At 34.9% G+C, this 18194-nt stretch overlaps 1 protein-coding gene across 1 annotated transcript in view; it reads left to right on the top strand.

Moving 5' to 3' along the window:
- REV3L (REV3-like, polymerase (DNA directed), zeta, catalytic subunit) overlaps positions 1 to 18194 on the top strand; it is a 178973-nt gene that overhangs the window by 64496 nt on the left and 96283 nt on the right. Inside the window, exons 2-3 of the mRNA XM_012642842.1 lie at positions 6051 to 6240; positions 11711 to 11785. Of these exons, the coding sequence (XP_012498296.1) occupies positions 6051 to 6240; positions 11711 to 11785 (265 nt within the window). The remainder of the gene's footprint in view (positions 1 to 6050; positions 6241 to 11710; positions 11786 to 18194) is intronic.

Below are 18194 nucleotides of genomic sequence, written 5' to 3'. Positions count from 1 at the left end.
CCTAGCTCACAGCAACCTCAAACTCCTGGGCTCAAGCGATCCTTTATATATATTCTTTTTAATTATATATAATTAAAAAGAAAAAAATAAAATCACCTATCACCTGGTTTCATGTATTGTATATGATTTTATGACTCATTTTCACCTGACCATAAATATGTCATAAACATCTTCTCATGCTAGGAAACATACTTCCACACCCCTATCTGTTACCGAGGTTGGCAAACTTTTTCTATAAAGGATCAGATAGTATATATTTTAGGCTTCGAGGGCTATAAGACCTCTGTTGCAACTACTCAACTCTGCCTGTAGCAAAAGCAGCCATAGACCATTCTCAGTGGGTGTGGTGTGTCCCAATAAAACTTTATTTACAAAAACAGCAAGCAGGATTTGGTACAAGGGTCATAGATCTAATCTATTATATAGATATAACATAATTTACTTAATTCTCTATTTTTAGAAATTAATCTTAGATTGTATTCATTTTTTTTTTTACTGCTGTTAGTAATACTCACCTACCATTTAATATCTAAATTTTCATGTATATTCTTAAGTTTTTTCTTAGGATAAATTCTGAAAATGTAGTTTCTGAGGCTAAGAGTACATCCTTACAGCTTTCTTCCTCCCGTGAAAATAGGTAATTAACACTTGCTGTGAATATGAGGAATTTAGTTCATTTTGTGGCTTTGTGGGGATGAGGAAAGAAGGATAGAGTGAAACTTTAGGAAAAGATTGAAAGGAAACAGAGGTAATGATAGTGATATAAAACTGGAGATATTCCAGAAAGAAGAAAATATGAAAAATTCCGTAAACATAAATTTCCTTGCCCACATACCAAGTTTTTCTGTTTTAATAGATCTGAAGAGAGATTTGTTTAAAACCTTGTGTAGATTTGGGTTTAAGATTTGGTTGATGGGATTTGCAAATTACGCAATAAGCATTTCTTATTCATTCTCCTAAGATACTCTTAGGCTAGCATGATTTGGGTTGTGGTTACCAATCAGCTTATTTAAAAAAGAAGAAGACGTTGACATTAAACTTTTTCAGTCAAGGATGGAGAAAGAAGTCTAATCAATTATGCAGGAATTGGCAAACTACTATCCATGGGCCAAATCCCTCCTGTTGCCTGTTTTTGTAAATGAAATTTTATTGTAACAGTAATTTCTCATTCACTTAAGTATTGTCTATGGCTGCTTGGAGGCTACAACAGCAGAGTTACGTAGTTGTGTCAGATACAATATAGCCCACAAAGCTTGAAATATTTACTGTCACTTGATAGAAAAAATTTACAGACCCCTGAATTAGAGGAATGGTACATTTAGTCTTTCTGTTTATAGAAAATGGACCTACAAAAATACAAACAATTTTGCTATAAATAGGCTAACAAGATTTTAGGTATGCACTATAGAGACCAAATCTAGGCATGTAAAATATGGAACAAGATGTTGGAAAACAACATAAGAAATGCTGGGATACAGAGGACTCAATGTTAGTGTAATTCTGGGTTCTGTGAAAGATGAGATTCAGAGCACCCGTATACTCTCTGTTAGGCACCTGACTTAGTTATGCAAGGTCTATTACACATAGTTGGGAACTAGCCAACTCTGCAAAGTTTTGCCATGGTGTCTTTTAAGAACCAGCAGTTACACAGTGTGTCAAGGTGTGTCAAATTTTGGTGGAGCTTTCCTGAAGTAAATTTGTTGCAGCTTCTGAATTAGGCAACATTAGTCAAATTGGAAAATTCAGACTCTTAAATTTTTGAAACCTTTGTACATAGGCTTATTCTCCCAAAGACCATCTTTATTCCTATTGGACTTGTTGCCTAACTTCAGTTTGACATGATAATAAGAAGGGGACATTTGGGGGAAGTGGGGGGGAAGATGTTGGTTAAAGGATACAAAGTTTCAGTTAGGATTAATAAATTCTGGAGATTTAGTGTACTGCATGGTGACTATAGTTAATAATAATGTATACTTGAAAATCGTTAAAAGATTAGACCTTAAATGTTCTCACCACAAAAAATAAGTATGCAAGGTGATGGATATATTAATTAGCTTGATTTAATCATTTCACACTGTATGCATATGTCAAAGCGTCATGTTGTACACCATAAATATATACAGTTTTTATTTTGTCAATTATACCTTAATAAAGTGGAAGAGGAATAGGGATTTTTTTCCCTTAGATGCACATGTTACCTAGTAATAGCTAATATCTTAAATCCTTTAAGATTACAAAATCATTTAGTAGAAGGTTTCAAAATACCAGAACTTTCACTAATTTTATAAAAACATTCTTAAAAGTATCTTTTATGTGGAACTCCATGGAGTATAGTAGAAAAGTCTTTGTACTAAAGTCACAGGTTTTTCCTAACTAGTCCACTAACTAGATGTTGAATAAAAGCTGGGTCTCTAGTACGAGCTACCTACCTCTGGACTTCTTTTGTGAGAGAGAAGCCACTGATTTTAATGCTAAAGCCACTAATTTTAGGGTGTTTTCTCAAGGTTGAACCTAATCCTAACTGCTGAGGGTCGGAGTAGATTAGTTTATCTCTACAGACTTTACAGCTATGTGGGATAGAGCTGGCAGAGGGAAATAAATAGAAATGGTCTGTATCTTGTCAAATTAAAGCAATGCCATTACAGAACTACAAATTTTACAGTAATAAAAGACATACTGTTGTCAAAAAGAAACTGACTCTTGTATTCATTTTTACACATTTTTCTTTCCTTATTTAACTTTTGGGTTTCTTATTATTTTCTTTTTCATGACACTTATTCTATATTATTTATTTATTTATTTATTTTTTTGAGACAGAGTCTCACTGTGTTGCCCGGGCTAGAGTGCCGTGGCATCATCCTAGCTCACAGCAACCTCAAACTCCTGGGCTCAAGCGATCCTCCTGCCTCAGCCTCCCGAGTAGCTGGGACTACAGGCATGCGCCACCATGCCCGGCTAATTTTTTCTATATATTTTTAGTTGTCCAATTAATTTCTTTCTAATTTTAGTAGAGACGGGGTCTCACTCTTGCTCAGGGTGGTTTCGAACTCCTGAGCTCAAACAGTCCGCCCACTTCGGCTTCCCAGAGAGCTAGGATTACAGGCGTGAGCCACCGCGCCTGGCCTCTATATTAGATCTGTTAGTGCCATGGCAAGAATTCTTTGTGTTGTGGTTGCTCTGCAGAAGGTTGTTATTGAGGAAGGGTGGTGAATAAGTCACTGAGCCATCCCTACCTGCGGGAGAACCAGAGAGAGAGAGGTATGTCTGTGTTGATGTGTGACTACAAATTTGGATGGGACTTCAGGTTATTCAGCATACAGAAGTGCAATAAACTGGGGACTCTTCTCAACCCTATACACCTGTGTCCTTCTGTAACTCTGATTGAAGTCCCATTAGTTGTATCAAAGTCCCTCTGTTTTCATGGATTTGTTTCTTTGGATATTCAAAGGCTTTCATACCACTCCTTTTTCCTTAAGCAATTATTCTATTTTGCTGAGGGTTCTTTCGTTCATTTAACAAATATTTATTAAACACATACTGTGTATTTTGTGCCAGTGCTGGGGATGTTATGTCCATTTAAACACAGTATCCGCTCCCAAAGAATTTGCCATCAAATGGGAGAGCCAGATAAGGAAACAGGCAATCACAGTACAAGATAAGAACTGAGGAATTAAGGATCAAGGAAGACAACATGAACTTTTTGGTTTGTTAAATTGAATCAACATGTTTAAGCAAAAAGAGTGCTCGTTTTTTATTTTATCTGTTTTCAGATTCTGATTCAGTTGCTTAATAGCCATGTAACTGGGAAAATTAACCTATAATACTTGCAAAGTTGTTCTAAGTTTTAGAAATAACTACATAAAGCACTTAGCCTAGTACCTGCTGAATAAATCATTTCTTCTTTTTTGCTAAATCGTATATCCCAAAATTGTAATTCTGAAGTCTATAAAAAGAAAGATAATTTCTCTGGCCCATACTTCACAGGAGATGTGAAAAGTGGGTATAAAATTATTTTTAAAGAAATAAAAAAAAAACCCAAAACAAAAAAATTTATTTTTAAGATACTTTGTCAACACTTTGCCCATATTAGTAGAAATCACATTTTATAATTGTTTCTTGTAAAATTTACCCAAAATTCCATTATTAGAGATATAGTGACTATAAAACTAATATTTTAAGAACTTACAATATTGCTTGTAAAATGTGTTGTTGTGCTAGTAATTCTATGATCACTGGTCTTGAATCTATTTGCCAACTTAAGAGGGAATACTTCTCTCTCTTCCTACCTCCTTCACCCTGGAGTTTAGCACATGAGCTGCTCTCAATCCAATTTTAGTTTATGTCCAGAAGGGTAATGGTTGTAACCTTTATTCATAAGAAGTTTAAAACGTATTTCAATAAATCATCAGTAAATTGATTAAACATATTTTCTTAAGATTCACTCATTGATACAGTTTGCATTTTCTCTATTTGGAGAATTTAAAAACTGCACTATTTGGGAAATACCAAATCGTATTTTAAAATGAAATAGCCAAATAATTTTCATTTAACCGAAAATAATTTTTTTTCATTCCTTTGAATGAAATAATATAACTCCTTCTAAAAATAGAAACTGAAATTGGTGTAACAGCAATACAATTTGTAATTCTTCAGAAGTGTGACAGTAGGTAGAGTTGGTAATTCAAATCAGAATGTTATAGTCTGGTAGACACAAATCTTATTCCATTATGTGACTGATCTTTCTAATTTTGCTATACTTTATGGAATAACTATTCCAGATTTATTTGTTAATTCTGTTATAACTGTACCTTAAAAATAAGACAAGCTAATGTTATTCCTTATAAAAAGTGTAAACACAAGATATCAACTAAATATAGAAATATTTTTTGTGTATTTTATATAAATCATTCTAAATCGTAAGTGGGAAATAATAATCAAACTAATAGTTACTTCCTACCAAAAGGAAAGGCCCACTGAATTAAGAGTGAGGAGGCAAAAGGTGGGAAGAAGCCTGAGGATTTCACTGGCAGGAACAGCACAGTGATAGTGAGCGACAGCATGAGAAAAATGCATGTGTTCTTCCATCACTGCTGTTCTCTCTGTTTGAATTAGACAAATGGCACATACCCAAGGGGAACTAGGGACAATGCTCCGAAGACAGGAACCACTTCCATACAGCCCTGCCAGATTAATGAGAGTAGTGGTGCGTCTGCTTGTTGTTGCCATTGTTATTACTTAACCTTGTCATGGATACATTAGTGTTCCTGCAACACTTCTTTTGTGAGTTCTCACTCATTACTTTCTTTATCATGACTAAACTGAATTGTCTGTTGGCAAGTCAGCACCGTTTACCCCTTCTATACCTGACTGATAAATTCCTGAGAAGTTTGCATGCTTATTTTTTTCCCTCTCATTGTATCTCCCCATGTCCCACTCCACCAAATATAAAATTAAAATATCCAGAAGTCTATTACAATTGATCTGTAGGGGTTTTGTTTTGATTCCGTTTTGTCTGTGTTTGTGTTTTGTTTTGGTTTGGTTTTTTCCAGTAGCAAAGTTTCATTTTTACCCTCCTTCCCACCCTCCTTCCACACACTGGAAAGGAACTGCTTTTACCTTCTCCTTTCTCCCAGAGCTGCCTCTGTGTTAGGGAAGTCTTTTGTTTGAAAACATTAATGCTAAGTAAGACATTCATTTTATTTAGTAAACTTTCAATGAATTTTTGTAAGCTTCCTAACACTGCTAAGTGGTATTATAGGGTGGTTCAGTGAAGTACTTAAAACTAGTTGGATTGTGAGTGTAAAACAGTCAAAAGTATTTTCATTGAAACTACTATTTAAATCATACTACAATGCTTATGTTTACAAATGCTTCCCAATATTCTGTTGTAAAATGTAGTTAATACAGGTAACTTTCACTATGGGTTCAATTTTCAACTCTTACGTTAGATAAGATGTGTTGCCATTATAACATTTAAATGACTTTCATTCTGAGTTTTGCACTGTTAAAATGTGTCTCAAGACTAAACTTTGTAATGTGTTACATTTTAGGTCAGAAGACATGTCTTCATCTACATGGCATCTTTCCTTACCTCTATGTGCCATACGATGGTTATGGACAGCAGCCAGAAAGCTATCTTTCTCAGATGGCATTCAGTATCGACAGAGCACTTAATGTGGCTTTAGGCAATCCATCTTCCACTGCTCAGCATGTGTTCAAAGTGTCATTAGTATCAGGAATGTAAGTATATGATAAAATTTCTGTTTGTATTTCTATTGCTATTCTATTTAGAGGAAAACATCTGATTGAAATATACTCTGTTCATATTTCTTTTTCTTATAGTCTAATGGAACAGTGAATTTCTTGCTGTTAACTTTCTAAAGTAAATTTTGATTGCAGTGAAAAATAGAGATGGTCAACAGTGATTTTTGTTTTAACATCTTCCATTTCTTTGCTTCCTAGAACAGTAGAAATTCATGGAATTCATTCAGCAAATATTTATTAAGTACCTTTGCTGTGCTAAACATTGTTCTGTGTGCTTGGGATATATTGCTGAACAAAACAAAGATCCCTGCCCCCCATGAAGTTTACATTCTAGTGGTGGGAAACAGATAATAGCCCATTCATATAACATGAAATAAATTTACTTATTTGCTATAGGATAATTAGTGCTATAGAAGAGAAGAAGATGTAGAGCAGGATAAGAAGGATCAATAGCGGTGGGGTAATCAGGGAAGGTTTCCTGGTAAGTGACATTTGAGCAAAGACCTGAAGTAGGTAAGGGAGTAGGAACAGAATGGAGGCCAGGTGGCTGGAATGGAGGGAGTAAAGGAGAGTAAGATGAAATGAGGTTAGACAGATATGAGAGAATGGAAATCATGAAGGTCCATGGTTCTCAAACTATGGTTTCCATACTTTGGTTTCCAGTATCACCAACATTAACTTTACCTGGTTTGACAGCCAGGAGAATGTACCTCTCAAATCTCCAAATACAGGGAGTATGATTGAATGGCCTCAGCTACTGCATGCTTCAATCCAATCCATCACTCCAAAGCAGCTGAAGCTGCTTTCCATAGGTTATTCTTACCCAATGACTGAGTGTGGCAAGGATCCTAAGGCAGGTCTGTTCCTGAGAGTCTCTTGAAAACTCTCCCAACAACGTTGGTATACTTTACTTAAAATCGTACTGCAATAGAAGACACTTCAGAATCCTCCATTCGTCTCTCCTTTGCTTGGGATCAGGTCTGGTGACTGTTCCAGCCTCTTCTGGCTCCCTCATTTTCTTTCACAGGTGTTTTCCCTAATAAATTTCTTACACATTTGGCATTTACTTCTCAGAGGACTTAAATACATTTTTGGGTCCCACCTCAGACCTACTGAATCAGAAGCTCTGGTAATAGGGCCCAGCAATTTGTGTTTTAATAAGGCTTTCTGATGATTCTGGTGCATGCTAACGTTTAGAAATCATTGCAATAGGCTATTCTAAGGACTTTGACTTTTACTCTAAGCTATTGTATGATTTTGAGCAGCCAGTGTCTGACTTGAACTTGAAACGATTACTTTAGCGACTGTGTTAAGAATAGATTAGAGGCCTGGTGTGGTATCTCACGCCTGTGATCCTGGCATTCTGGGAGGGCAAGGTGGGAGTATTGCTTGAGCTCAGGAATTCAAGACCAGCTTGAGCAAGAGCAAAAGACCTCATCTCTACAAAAAATAGAAAAATTAGCCGGGTGTGATGGCACGCACCTGTAGTCCCAGCTGCTCGGGAAGCTGAGGCAGGAGGATTGCTTGAGCTCAGGAGTTTGAGGTTACAGTGAGATATCATGATGCTACTGCATGCTAGCTGGGGTGATAGAGCAAGACTCTGTCTCTTTAAGAAAAAAAAGAATAGATTGAAGGGGGACAATGGTAGAAGCAGGAAGAGCATTTAGGACTCTGTTTCATTAATCTGTATAGGAAAATATGGTGGCTTGAACTAGGGGAGTAGCAGGGAAGTAATGGTGTGAGGTACTGAGCTTCTGGGTCTATTCTGAAGGTTGAATCAGTAAGATTTGCTATCAGATTGGATGACAGTTGTCAGAGAGTCAAGGATGCCTATAAAATTTTGAGTCTGTCCTTCTAATAGGATAGAAGGTACAAGTGGAGCAGATTGGCAGGAAAGATTTGGAGGTCATACTGGAACATTTGAGGGTTTTTTTTATGTCTGCATGAAATCCAGGTAGAGACCTTAAATTTGTCTGCTTTCCTCTACCTTAATCTAGGCTTTCCTCTGGACCACTATAGTACCCTTTTGATTGAATTCCCTTTTTCTATTCTTGTCTTACTCCAGAGCAGCAAAAGTACTCTTTCTTATACTGTAAATTTTAAAATCATTTAAAATCCTTGAGCAGCTTGATAGTGTTCATAGAATAAAATTTAAACTTCTAACCACAGTTTATGTGATCTGACCTCTGTCTACATCTGTAACTTTGTTTACTGTGTTCCATCCAGAAACAGTGGTCTTTGAGTTGCTCTGATACGCCAAAATCTTTCCCACCTAAATTCTTTATACATGCAATTTCCTTTTCTTGAGTGTTATACCCTTTTCCAATCCTTCAAATCATTGACCTCTTCAGAGTTTTCTTTGACTATCTCACTTAAAATAAGGTATTTTAAGTAGGTTATTATTATTATTCTGTATCAGCCCAATCTTTGTTTCCTTTAGCACTTAATATGGTTTATAATTATTTTAATTTTGTTTATTTACTAAATTTTTGTTTTTCTCCCACTAGCATGTATGTATGCTCCATGAGAAAAAGGACCGTGTTTGTCTTGTTTATCATTATATCCCTAGCACTTTGTATGGTGTGTTGGGCACTTAGTAGGTATAGCTCAATAACTATTTGGTGGAATAAATGAATGAGGTGAAAGTTCACACTCATCCTATGACAGCAATAATTATGTTAGAAATAATCATGAACTTTGTCTTACAATTTTTTTATTCTTGATAGTTTCCAAGAACTTTCCTAAACATAGTCTCATTTTAAAGTTGGATCTCCAAAGCTCAGTGAAATGGTCACCAATCTTTCTATATTTTTTGGTATGTATTTGTTAAAGGCATTGCCACATTCTGGAGAGAAATTTACTTACAAATCTGGATACATGAGGGTAAAAGATGAGCTGTTCAATCTAATTTTTGGTTGCCAATCTTTTTTTTCTTCTAATTAAAAAAATTTTTTTTCTTACCTAAATCCCTTTTTTCCTTACCATCCATTCTACCTTCTCTGATTCCTTTACTCCTTCAATTTTTACTACTTTAAAGTGAGTAAAGTTGTATTGTATCTAGCTACCGAATTAAAATTTGTACAAGGTTTAACTCTGTTCTTCCTAGCTTTTCACTATTCTGTGACTGTGTTAAGAGATAAGACCATGACCTCAGGCTAATTTCAGGGATTCCTTGCCACTCAGCTACCATGATTCTAGGCAATGCCCCATAAAGAGAGTCTCAGTTCATCAGAATTAATTAGCTGAGATTTTTCAACATCCATGCTTATTTTCCTCCCTATTGACATATTAAAAAACTAACTCTAAATATGAGATATATTTTAAGCATAAAACATCTATTTTCAAACTCTATTCTACTTTTTTTCCTCTCAAAGAGTCTCTCTGATGAGGAATTTTGTTGGCAAAATCAGCTAAAGCTAATAACAGGAGGTAAGGGTTGCAGGTAAAATTGCACAGAGTCTTTCTTGGCCAGAAGCAGAAAACTGAATGTATAGAATTTCTATGCCATATTTTAGGGCAATAGATATGAAAACAGAATCCCAGCTTTATAAAGAATTTCAGAGGTTTAATAGTTAAGACTTATAATCATGTTCTAAAACTATGAGATTCTAATTGTAAAAGATTATTTGTTTTTTTTAACAGTCCTAAAGATTGTTAACAAAACCAAAGAAAAGATAACATAGACCCACAAATGCAGATTTAATTCTTTTTTTTTAATTTATTTATCTGGCTAAAGGTAACCCATGTCTCCAGACAGAGAGCTACATTTATATATATGGAAAATGCCACACAAGGAGGGAGGGCTATAAATAGAGTTGAATTTTGCCAGTGAGAGAGAATGAGATCATTTATATAATGTTTCTTTCTTTCATCCCTTCCTTCATGGCAACAAAATGGGGCAAACAGCAGCAAACTAGACAGGAAGTGGTAAGTGTTATAGAAAGTAAAAAAGTGTAGGGTAAGAACGATGGTCAGAGAAAGCTTTTCTGAGGAGGTAAATTAAGCAGAGATCTGAATGAAGATTATTAAAAGCAAGCCATGAAAAAGTTCACAGCAGAGCTTTCCAGGCAGAGGGAATAGAAAGCTACAAGGGATCAAATTAGAAGGGCTGAAAGGTTTAACATGGCCAGAAGAAAAGAGAAGAGTGGTTTGAATTAGGATTGGAGTGAGAGGCAAGCATGAGATGATGAACCTTTTAGACCTTGGTAAATAGTTGGATTTTTTAACAGAAATTTCTTTCTAGCAATCATACCAATGGCTTCAAACAACTTTTTAAAAAGTTGTTTAAATATACCCCAAATAATGATTCTGCTACCAAATTAGTCCTTTATTTGATATCCTCCATTCAGACATTACAGAGAGAGATGATGTCCTATTGAGAGTAAATTCTATCTAGTGCCAGTCAAAAGGGGAGAATATTTTTAAAATGAAGAATGATCGGGTTTATTTAACCATTTTTTAATTCATTTTTATTTGCAAGTAAAGTAGGACATAGATAACCACTTATTTTTTATTTATTTAGTTAGTTAGTTAGTTAGTTTTGAGGCAAGGTCTCACTCTGTCACCCAGGCTTGACCATTTATTTACAGACCAACTGAGGCAGATACAAAGCCTTTTATTTCATCTACAGATTCATATATTTATATATTAGATGTCATATATATATTATATATTTTTATATATTGTTTCTAATTACACATCTTTGAAAATGGTGATCTACATATCAAAGGTAGTAGTATGGTTTCAGATCCTCCTGAAAATGAGACCCCAGCTTATTTCATCTTGCATTGAGGATTTCTTTCCCTGTTGTGTGGTCTTTTGCTTCTCCCTTTCTTCATTCCAGATGATGCCCTGAGAAGAGACCCAGCCACAGCATAATTAGGGTCCATAAGAAAGTCCATGGTCTTTTTCAAACTCTAAAGTTTCTGTCTACACAGTTTTCACAGGCTACATTTGGTATGGGTATGTGTTAAAGGCTTATCCATATCAATTGCTGAAATGTGTGCTATGTGTCTGTACATATATAATATGTAAACCGTCTCTGCCTATTTAACTTGTGAAACTAATAATAAACAGAGCTGCATAAGGAAAGTAATATAAGTGTTGGTGAGGAACTTCAGTTTTTGACAAAAAATGTCTGTAAGAGTAAAGAGAAAAGAGGCACTTAAAGAGTCATGATGATTGAGATTAAGGTATAAGTGGTTTGCTGCTCCTTTTTGTCTATAGTTTTTTCAAAGTGGTGTTATTTTGACATTTTTTAAAAGCTTCAGTATTAACCTGTGGTAGGTGTAATTGAAAGGATCTTGGTTTATTTTAATTGTTTAGGTTTTGGATAATATTAAATATAAATAAGATTGAATTCAGCCTGCTGAGGCAGGCAATAAGTTGCATTATTTCATCCCTAAATGCTGAAAATAATTTGAAATATGTTTTTCTTATATTTCAGGCCTTTTTATGGTTATCATGAGAAGGAAAGACACTTTATGAAGATCTATCTTTACAATCCTGCAATGGTGAAAAGGTACAAAGATAAAGGAAACCAATGTGAATAACTATCACTTAAGTATTTTAGTAATAAATACTTAAGAAAAATCTAGATGAAAAGCCTGTATAGTTTGTAGCATTGTTAAAGAAAGAGACCAGAAAATAGAGATGAATGTGTATAGAGAGAAACACGTGGCGTGGATTCTAGGAAGGATATTTTAGAGGTGGAGGCCCCCAACTGCTTCTTTCCAGTCTTAGATTTAGAGAGTTTGTAGAAAGAGGTATGGAGAGATGATGGCTGCCATGCATGATGTTAGTGCCCTACTGGTCAGACAAGATGTTCAGTACTAAGAGAAACTTGCTCTTTAATTTCAAAACAAGGAGAAATGTGTGAGAGTGGGGCCAGAGTGAGAGGGCTTCTGAGATCTCAGAATCCTTTTGACTCTTTACTAGAGGTTAATTGAAATTTTATATCCTGGGTTTTTTTTATTTGTTTTGTTTTTGGTTATTTTTTCCTTCCCTCAGTCAGTCTCTATGCCTCTAGCATATTCTCTGAATCATCCTGAAGCCCAGGTTATTGAGGGCAGGAAGGGCACATATACAGAAGATTTTAATCAAACTTTAAAATTCAAAACAAGGATTTTCACTGTATGTAGTGACTAGGGTAAAAGTGGCCTTGGAGGAGTGCTGAGTATTGTTTTTTTGGGAGGTCCTCTCTGCCCGGACGTACTGGGTTCCAAAAAGTAACTTTGGTAAAACACAAATTGAATGTTTCCCCATCATGAATTAAGGTATAACTACCAAGACATGAGGTTCACTCTGGATTAAATCAGTTAGCACTTCACAGACTCTCAGCCCTAATCCCATTGGTTATTCCCTTCTCTGAGTAACCAGTGAAAACTAGTTTTCCTATAGCCTGCCCCTGACCCTACCCAAAATAACTTCTGCTATGTAGGGTACCAAAATAACTTTGCAGAATAGGCACTTACAGACAGTGATGTTTCTTATAGCAGTTCCCTTCTACTCACACCTTCTCATATTCATGGAGTACAAAAGAGCAATCCCTGTGGACTCTTTTACCCTCTCTCACACGTATAAATTGGTAAGAGAGTAAACGTTGGTTAATTTTTCCTTTCTCAAGTTGTACTGGAGTGGGAGCCATGACTAAAAGTTGTGTTAAGTCTTTTGTTAATATAAATAACCTATAAATTATAATTCTACTTAAGTATAGATATAATCCATTTTTTCCTTACAACTGTAGCAGTTGGATGCTTATTAAACTATTCTCAATAAGTTTATATAGTCAACTTATGGCAGTGTCCATCTAAAATCCCTGATTTATTAATGGATTCATTCATTTATTCATTTTTTATAAATATTTATAAAGTACCTACATTATTTGATGCTCTGTGAAATTGCTGAGTAGATACAATTAGCAAAGTTTGCATGGGTCCTGCCCTCAGGTAACTTATAACAAGTAGGGGAGACAGGCAGTGAAGAAGAAACCTAAACATATAAACAAAAATTGTCATACATGCTATGACGTGAGAATAGGAGTTGAGTGAAAGAATAGGAGTTGAATGAAAGAAATACTTCCTCCTTTTTTGTTATTTTTTATTATACTGTTATATGTTCATCGTTTGCATTATAATATTTGATTAATACTTAGTATAGTGGTTAAGATCCTTGACTCTGAAACCAAATTGCCTACATTCAAGATTTGGCTCTGCTACTTACTAGCCAGGTGACTTTAGGCAAGATATTTAATCTCTCTGTGCTTTAGCTTCCTCATCTTTAAATAGGGTTGCTGTTGGTACATGTTGTTCTGATGATTAAATGTATTGATATCTGTAAATCACTTAGAACAGTGCTTGGCACATTTTAATTGCAGTCTAAGTATTGGCTGTAGTATACATGTAAAACGTTAAAGTGCAACTTCTGGACCTCACCCTTACTCTTAACTCTCTTCCCTAGAGACAGTCACTTTCAGGGTTTGGTATATGTCCTTCTATTTTTTTATACATACATAGCTTCATATACGCACGTACTCTCTTTTTAAAATTTCCATATAATGTTGGTATTACATTAGGATGTAATCTCCATAATAGCAAAGATTTTTGTCTACTGTGTTCACCGTTGTATCCCCAGAGCTTGCAATAGTGCCTGGCACATAGTAGTCCATAACTATTTGTTGAATGAATGAATGAACACGATACATATCATTTGGGGACTAGCCTCTTGATTCCTCTACTTACTTATTTCCTGTGATCTTTACTTCCATTCTTAAACTACCTACTCTCTTGACTATACCCTGGAACTTGTCCTACCTCTGAGATTTTAAATGCAAATATCTTGGGTTTTGACTACAATCTTCTATCTTTCTTTAAATAATTTTTGAGGTGTAATTTACATGACAACAAAATTCACATATTAAGTGTGTATAATTCAAGGATTTTTTGTAAATTTACTGAGTTGTGTACCTATCACTATAATTCAGTTTTAGAACCTTTTCATGGCTTCAATAACATCCTTTATGTGTGGTTTTTGTTTCTTTTTTATCTTTTTAACTCTGTTTCTGAGTTATCCTACTCTACTTGTTTTTAGGCTTCAAACCCCTTGTCCCCATATTACTGCCCCATTTTGTAGACTTCTCTCTCCAATCCATCTTATATTCCATTCTTTATCCACCCTTCTGTCTTCCAGATAAAACCATCAATTCTGAGTTAATCCCTTTATTTATTTCTCTCTACTAAGCCCTAATTCTGATTACTACAAGATAAAAAATAGTCACAGATTGATGCCACCATAAATTCATGGTCTTCAACTTCTCCTGAACCCTTCCCTGCCTTCCTTTACTTCTCCTTTTGTCTAGTTAATTATCTCCTTACCATCTCCAGCGTCTATTCAAATGTTAAATTCCTGCTGAGCTCTTGCCTTCTTAATTTATAGAGAAAATAGAACCCATCATTCCAGAACAGTGGTTTTCAAAGTATGAACTGGGGATTTCCGAAACCCTTTCAGGGGATCTCTATGGTCAAAATTATCCACGTACTGAGATGTGATTTGCCTTTTTCAGTGTGTTCACTGATAGTAACTTAAACTGCTAGCACCTTGTGTGAAATCAAAGTAATGGCGTCAAACTACTAATCATTGTATTTTCCACCAATTAGCACTCACCACTAAAAAAAAGAAAAAAAGCTGGTTTTACTTAAGAGTATCCCTGAAGACAGGGTAAAAAAAAACTTAATTTTATTGAATCTTGACCCTTGGGTATACATCTTTGTAATATTTATGTGACAAAATGAAAGCAAGCATGAAACACATCTGTGTGCTGAAGGACTATGATTGTCTCAAGGAAAGAAGCTCTTATATGATTGCTTTTAGTTGCAAGCTGAACTAGCTACCTTTTTTTTTTTTTTTTAATGGGACACCATTTTTACTTGAAAGAATAGCTGATAAACAAAGTTCTAGTGATTTGTGTATTTGGCAGATACATTCTTGAAAAGGAACAAAGTGAGACTGTCAGTTCGAGGAAAACAACTCTTAGTATTTTGTTGCCAGTTATAAAATTTGAGCTTTCAAGCAAACATTAGAATTTTGGAAAACTTTATTTGCTACTGTGAACTTAAAAGCTTTCTATTACATAAAGATGTTTCTGATGAGATAGATGATGCCAACAAAGATGATTTTCATATTGTTTAATGAACATTTAAAAGATCTATATAACTTAGTAGATTCATATTTTCTAAATGACCAATGCAAGACCTAAATCATCATACATGGGTAAAAAATATTCAAAGTGTAAGATAGACCAATAGATTTTAATATGAGAGTATAAAAAGTTCATTGATTTGGTTTTAGATTGTACATTACAGCTAAGAAAGTGCACTTTCTTGAAGAAATTGCACAGAATATTGGCAATTATCTGAAAAGGCCTTTAAATTATTCTTCCTTTTTCCAACTACATATGTATATGAGGCTAGATTTTCTTCATATGCTTCATCCCAAGCAATATATTGCAACAGATTGCAGAAGCAAATGTGATAATCCAGCTGTCTTCTGTTAAAAAAGAGATTTGCAAACATAAAACAATGCTTTTTCCTCACTAAGTTTTTGTTTTGGAAAATATAGGGTTTTCCCCCCATAAAAATGTTATTTATGTCAACATATAATGAGTTTATTGTTATTGTAAAATTATTTTAAAAGATTTTGTTTTACTTTTCTAATATGGTAAATATCAGTAGATATAAGCTACATAAACAAAAGCTCTTTAGTGTCCTTAATAAATTTTTAAGAATGAAAAAGGGTCCTGGGACCAAAAATTTTGAGAACCACTGAAATAAAGCTCTCTTAATTTCCTATCAAAGGCTCTTAGACTGTATTCACATTCATCTTGTCCTCCTCCCTGCCTATTTAGTGAAAGAGATTTACTTCCCTCACCTCCAAGGCTCAAGATCCATCTTCTTTGACCTTTTCAAGGACCTCTTCCATCTATCAGTTATCCCCATCTTCCTCTCCTGCACCATTTAAATATTAATAAGAGTCACACACATTCATGTTCACAAACATACCATTCTCTCATCTCGCCATTCTCCTTGAAGGATTTATACTTGTGTATCCAATTTCTTACTTCCCATTCACTCTTTAACTTACTCCAATATGGCTTCTACCCCAACCATTCCACTGCAATTGCTTTCACTAATAACCTCCTTGTTGCTAACTCTGATATTTTGTCCATACCTTTTGACCTAATGGTAATGCTTATGATACCTTAAAGCAATCTCAAATGTTGGCTTCTGTGATATAAACCTCCTTTAGGCTTCCTCATACCTATCTGATCATTCATGTTTCTGCCATTTTGTTGGTTCCTCTTTTGACATCTATGGTTGTTTCTTAGGGTTCTGTGTTAGACTTTCATCTTTTCCCTCTATACTTTCTCCTCTCTCTGTAGCCTTATCTATTCCCATGGTTTGGCTTGGTTTTGTTGTTTTTGTTAATCTTTATGTATTTGACTCCCAAATGTGTATCAATAGCCTAAATTTCCCTCTAGAGCTCTTAATCAGTATTTCAAACCATTTACTGTATAAATAGAATAGCACACCATGCTTAATAGTTAGGGCTCACAAGTCAGAGAAAATTTGTTTTGAATCTTCCACTTTTTATTTGTGTGAGTCTTGATGACTTTTTAAATCTAAGATTCAATTTCTTTATTTGTAAAATGGGGATGATAGGAACATAGGTTTGTAATGAGGATTACTTGAGATTAAACATTTAAAACACTTAGCACTTACCGCTTAGCAGTATCCAGTATATAGTGTTCAAAAATATGTTAGCTACCTCTGTTGTGTTAATAAGATTATTCTTATCCTCATCTTTATTATCATTCATTTCTAATATTATCATAGAAATCTGCCTGGATACCCCACTATATGTAAACTCTACTATACGTATATATAAGGATAAAGCTGAGTTTATCCTTATTCCCCCTCCAAAAAAACTCCGAACAAACCTGTTTTTCTTACAACCCTACCCCTATTTCAATAAATAGCACCACGAACCAGCTGCTTAAGCAGGAAATCTAGGTATCAATTCTCAACTCCTGTTCTACCTCACTCTCCATATCTAGTCAGTCATCAAGGCCTGTCCATTTTATCCCTTTAATGTCTCCCGAATCAATACATTTCCGTGATCTTTGTTACAGCTACCATCATCTTAGTTTTTCCACAATAGCCTACTCACTCCCTACCTATAGTCTTGTGCATTCTCTACTAATCTGGTCATATGACTTTCCTGGTATTCACTTCTCAGGCAAATTCCACTACCCTTTAGATGTCTTAATAGGCTCTGAATGATCTGACTTCTCATTACTTCTCTAGCCCCACGTCTCACCACAGCCTCTGACACTAGGTCACAGTCTTACTTAGTGGTTTCAGTTCCTAAATAAGCTGTGTTTTCTCATGACTCTTTACTTGTGCAATTTTGTTTACATAAAATACTCTTCCCTCACTTCAGACAAAAATAATTAATAACTCTAGTTCATCATTTAGTCTCCTGTTTAGAGACTTCCTCCAAGAAGGCTTTGCAGAAACTACCGCTGCACCTATATCTGATTCTAGATGTTTAATGTACTTCTGTATAGTACTTACTATGCTATGTGTAATTGGCTATTGTTTATATTCCCCATCATGAAGGAAAAAAAAAAACCTCAGGAAAGAAAAATAATAAAATGGTAACGGTTACTCTGGGGGGATTATGAGTAATATTTCCTTTTCCTTTTTTGAATATTTAATCTTTTCACAATTTTTTTTTATTTTTATTTCAGGATATTATGAGGGTACAAACATTTTGGTTACATTTTATGCCTTTGCCTCACCCAAGCAAGGGTTAGAGGCATGCCCTTCCCCTCTACAATGCTCACCATGTTCTTTAGTTGTGAGTTTACCCCC

This window comes from Propithecus coquereli, unplaced genomic scaffold, assembly GCF_000956105.1.
Source record: "Propithecus coquereli isolate 6110/MARCELLA unplaced genomic scaffold, Pcoq_1.0 Scaffold189, whole genome shotgun sequence".
NCBI lineage: Eukaryota > Metazoa > Chordata > Mammalia > Primates > Indriidae > Propithecus > Propithecus coquereli.
The sequence above is the reverse complement of the archived record's forward strand: the minus strand, read 5'-3'. Positions and strand labels throughout refer to the sequence as shown.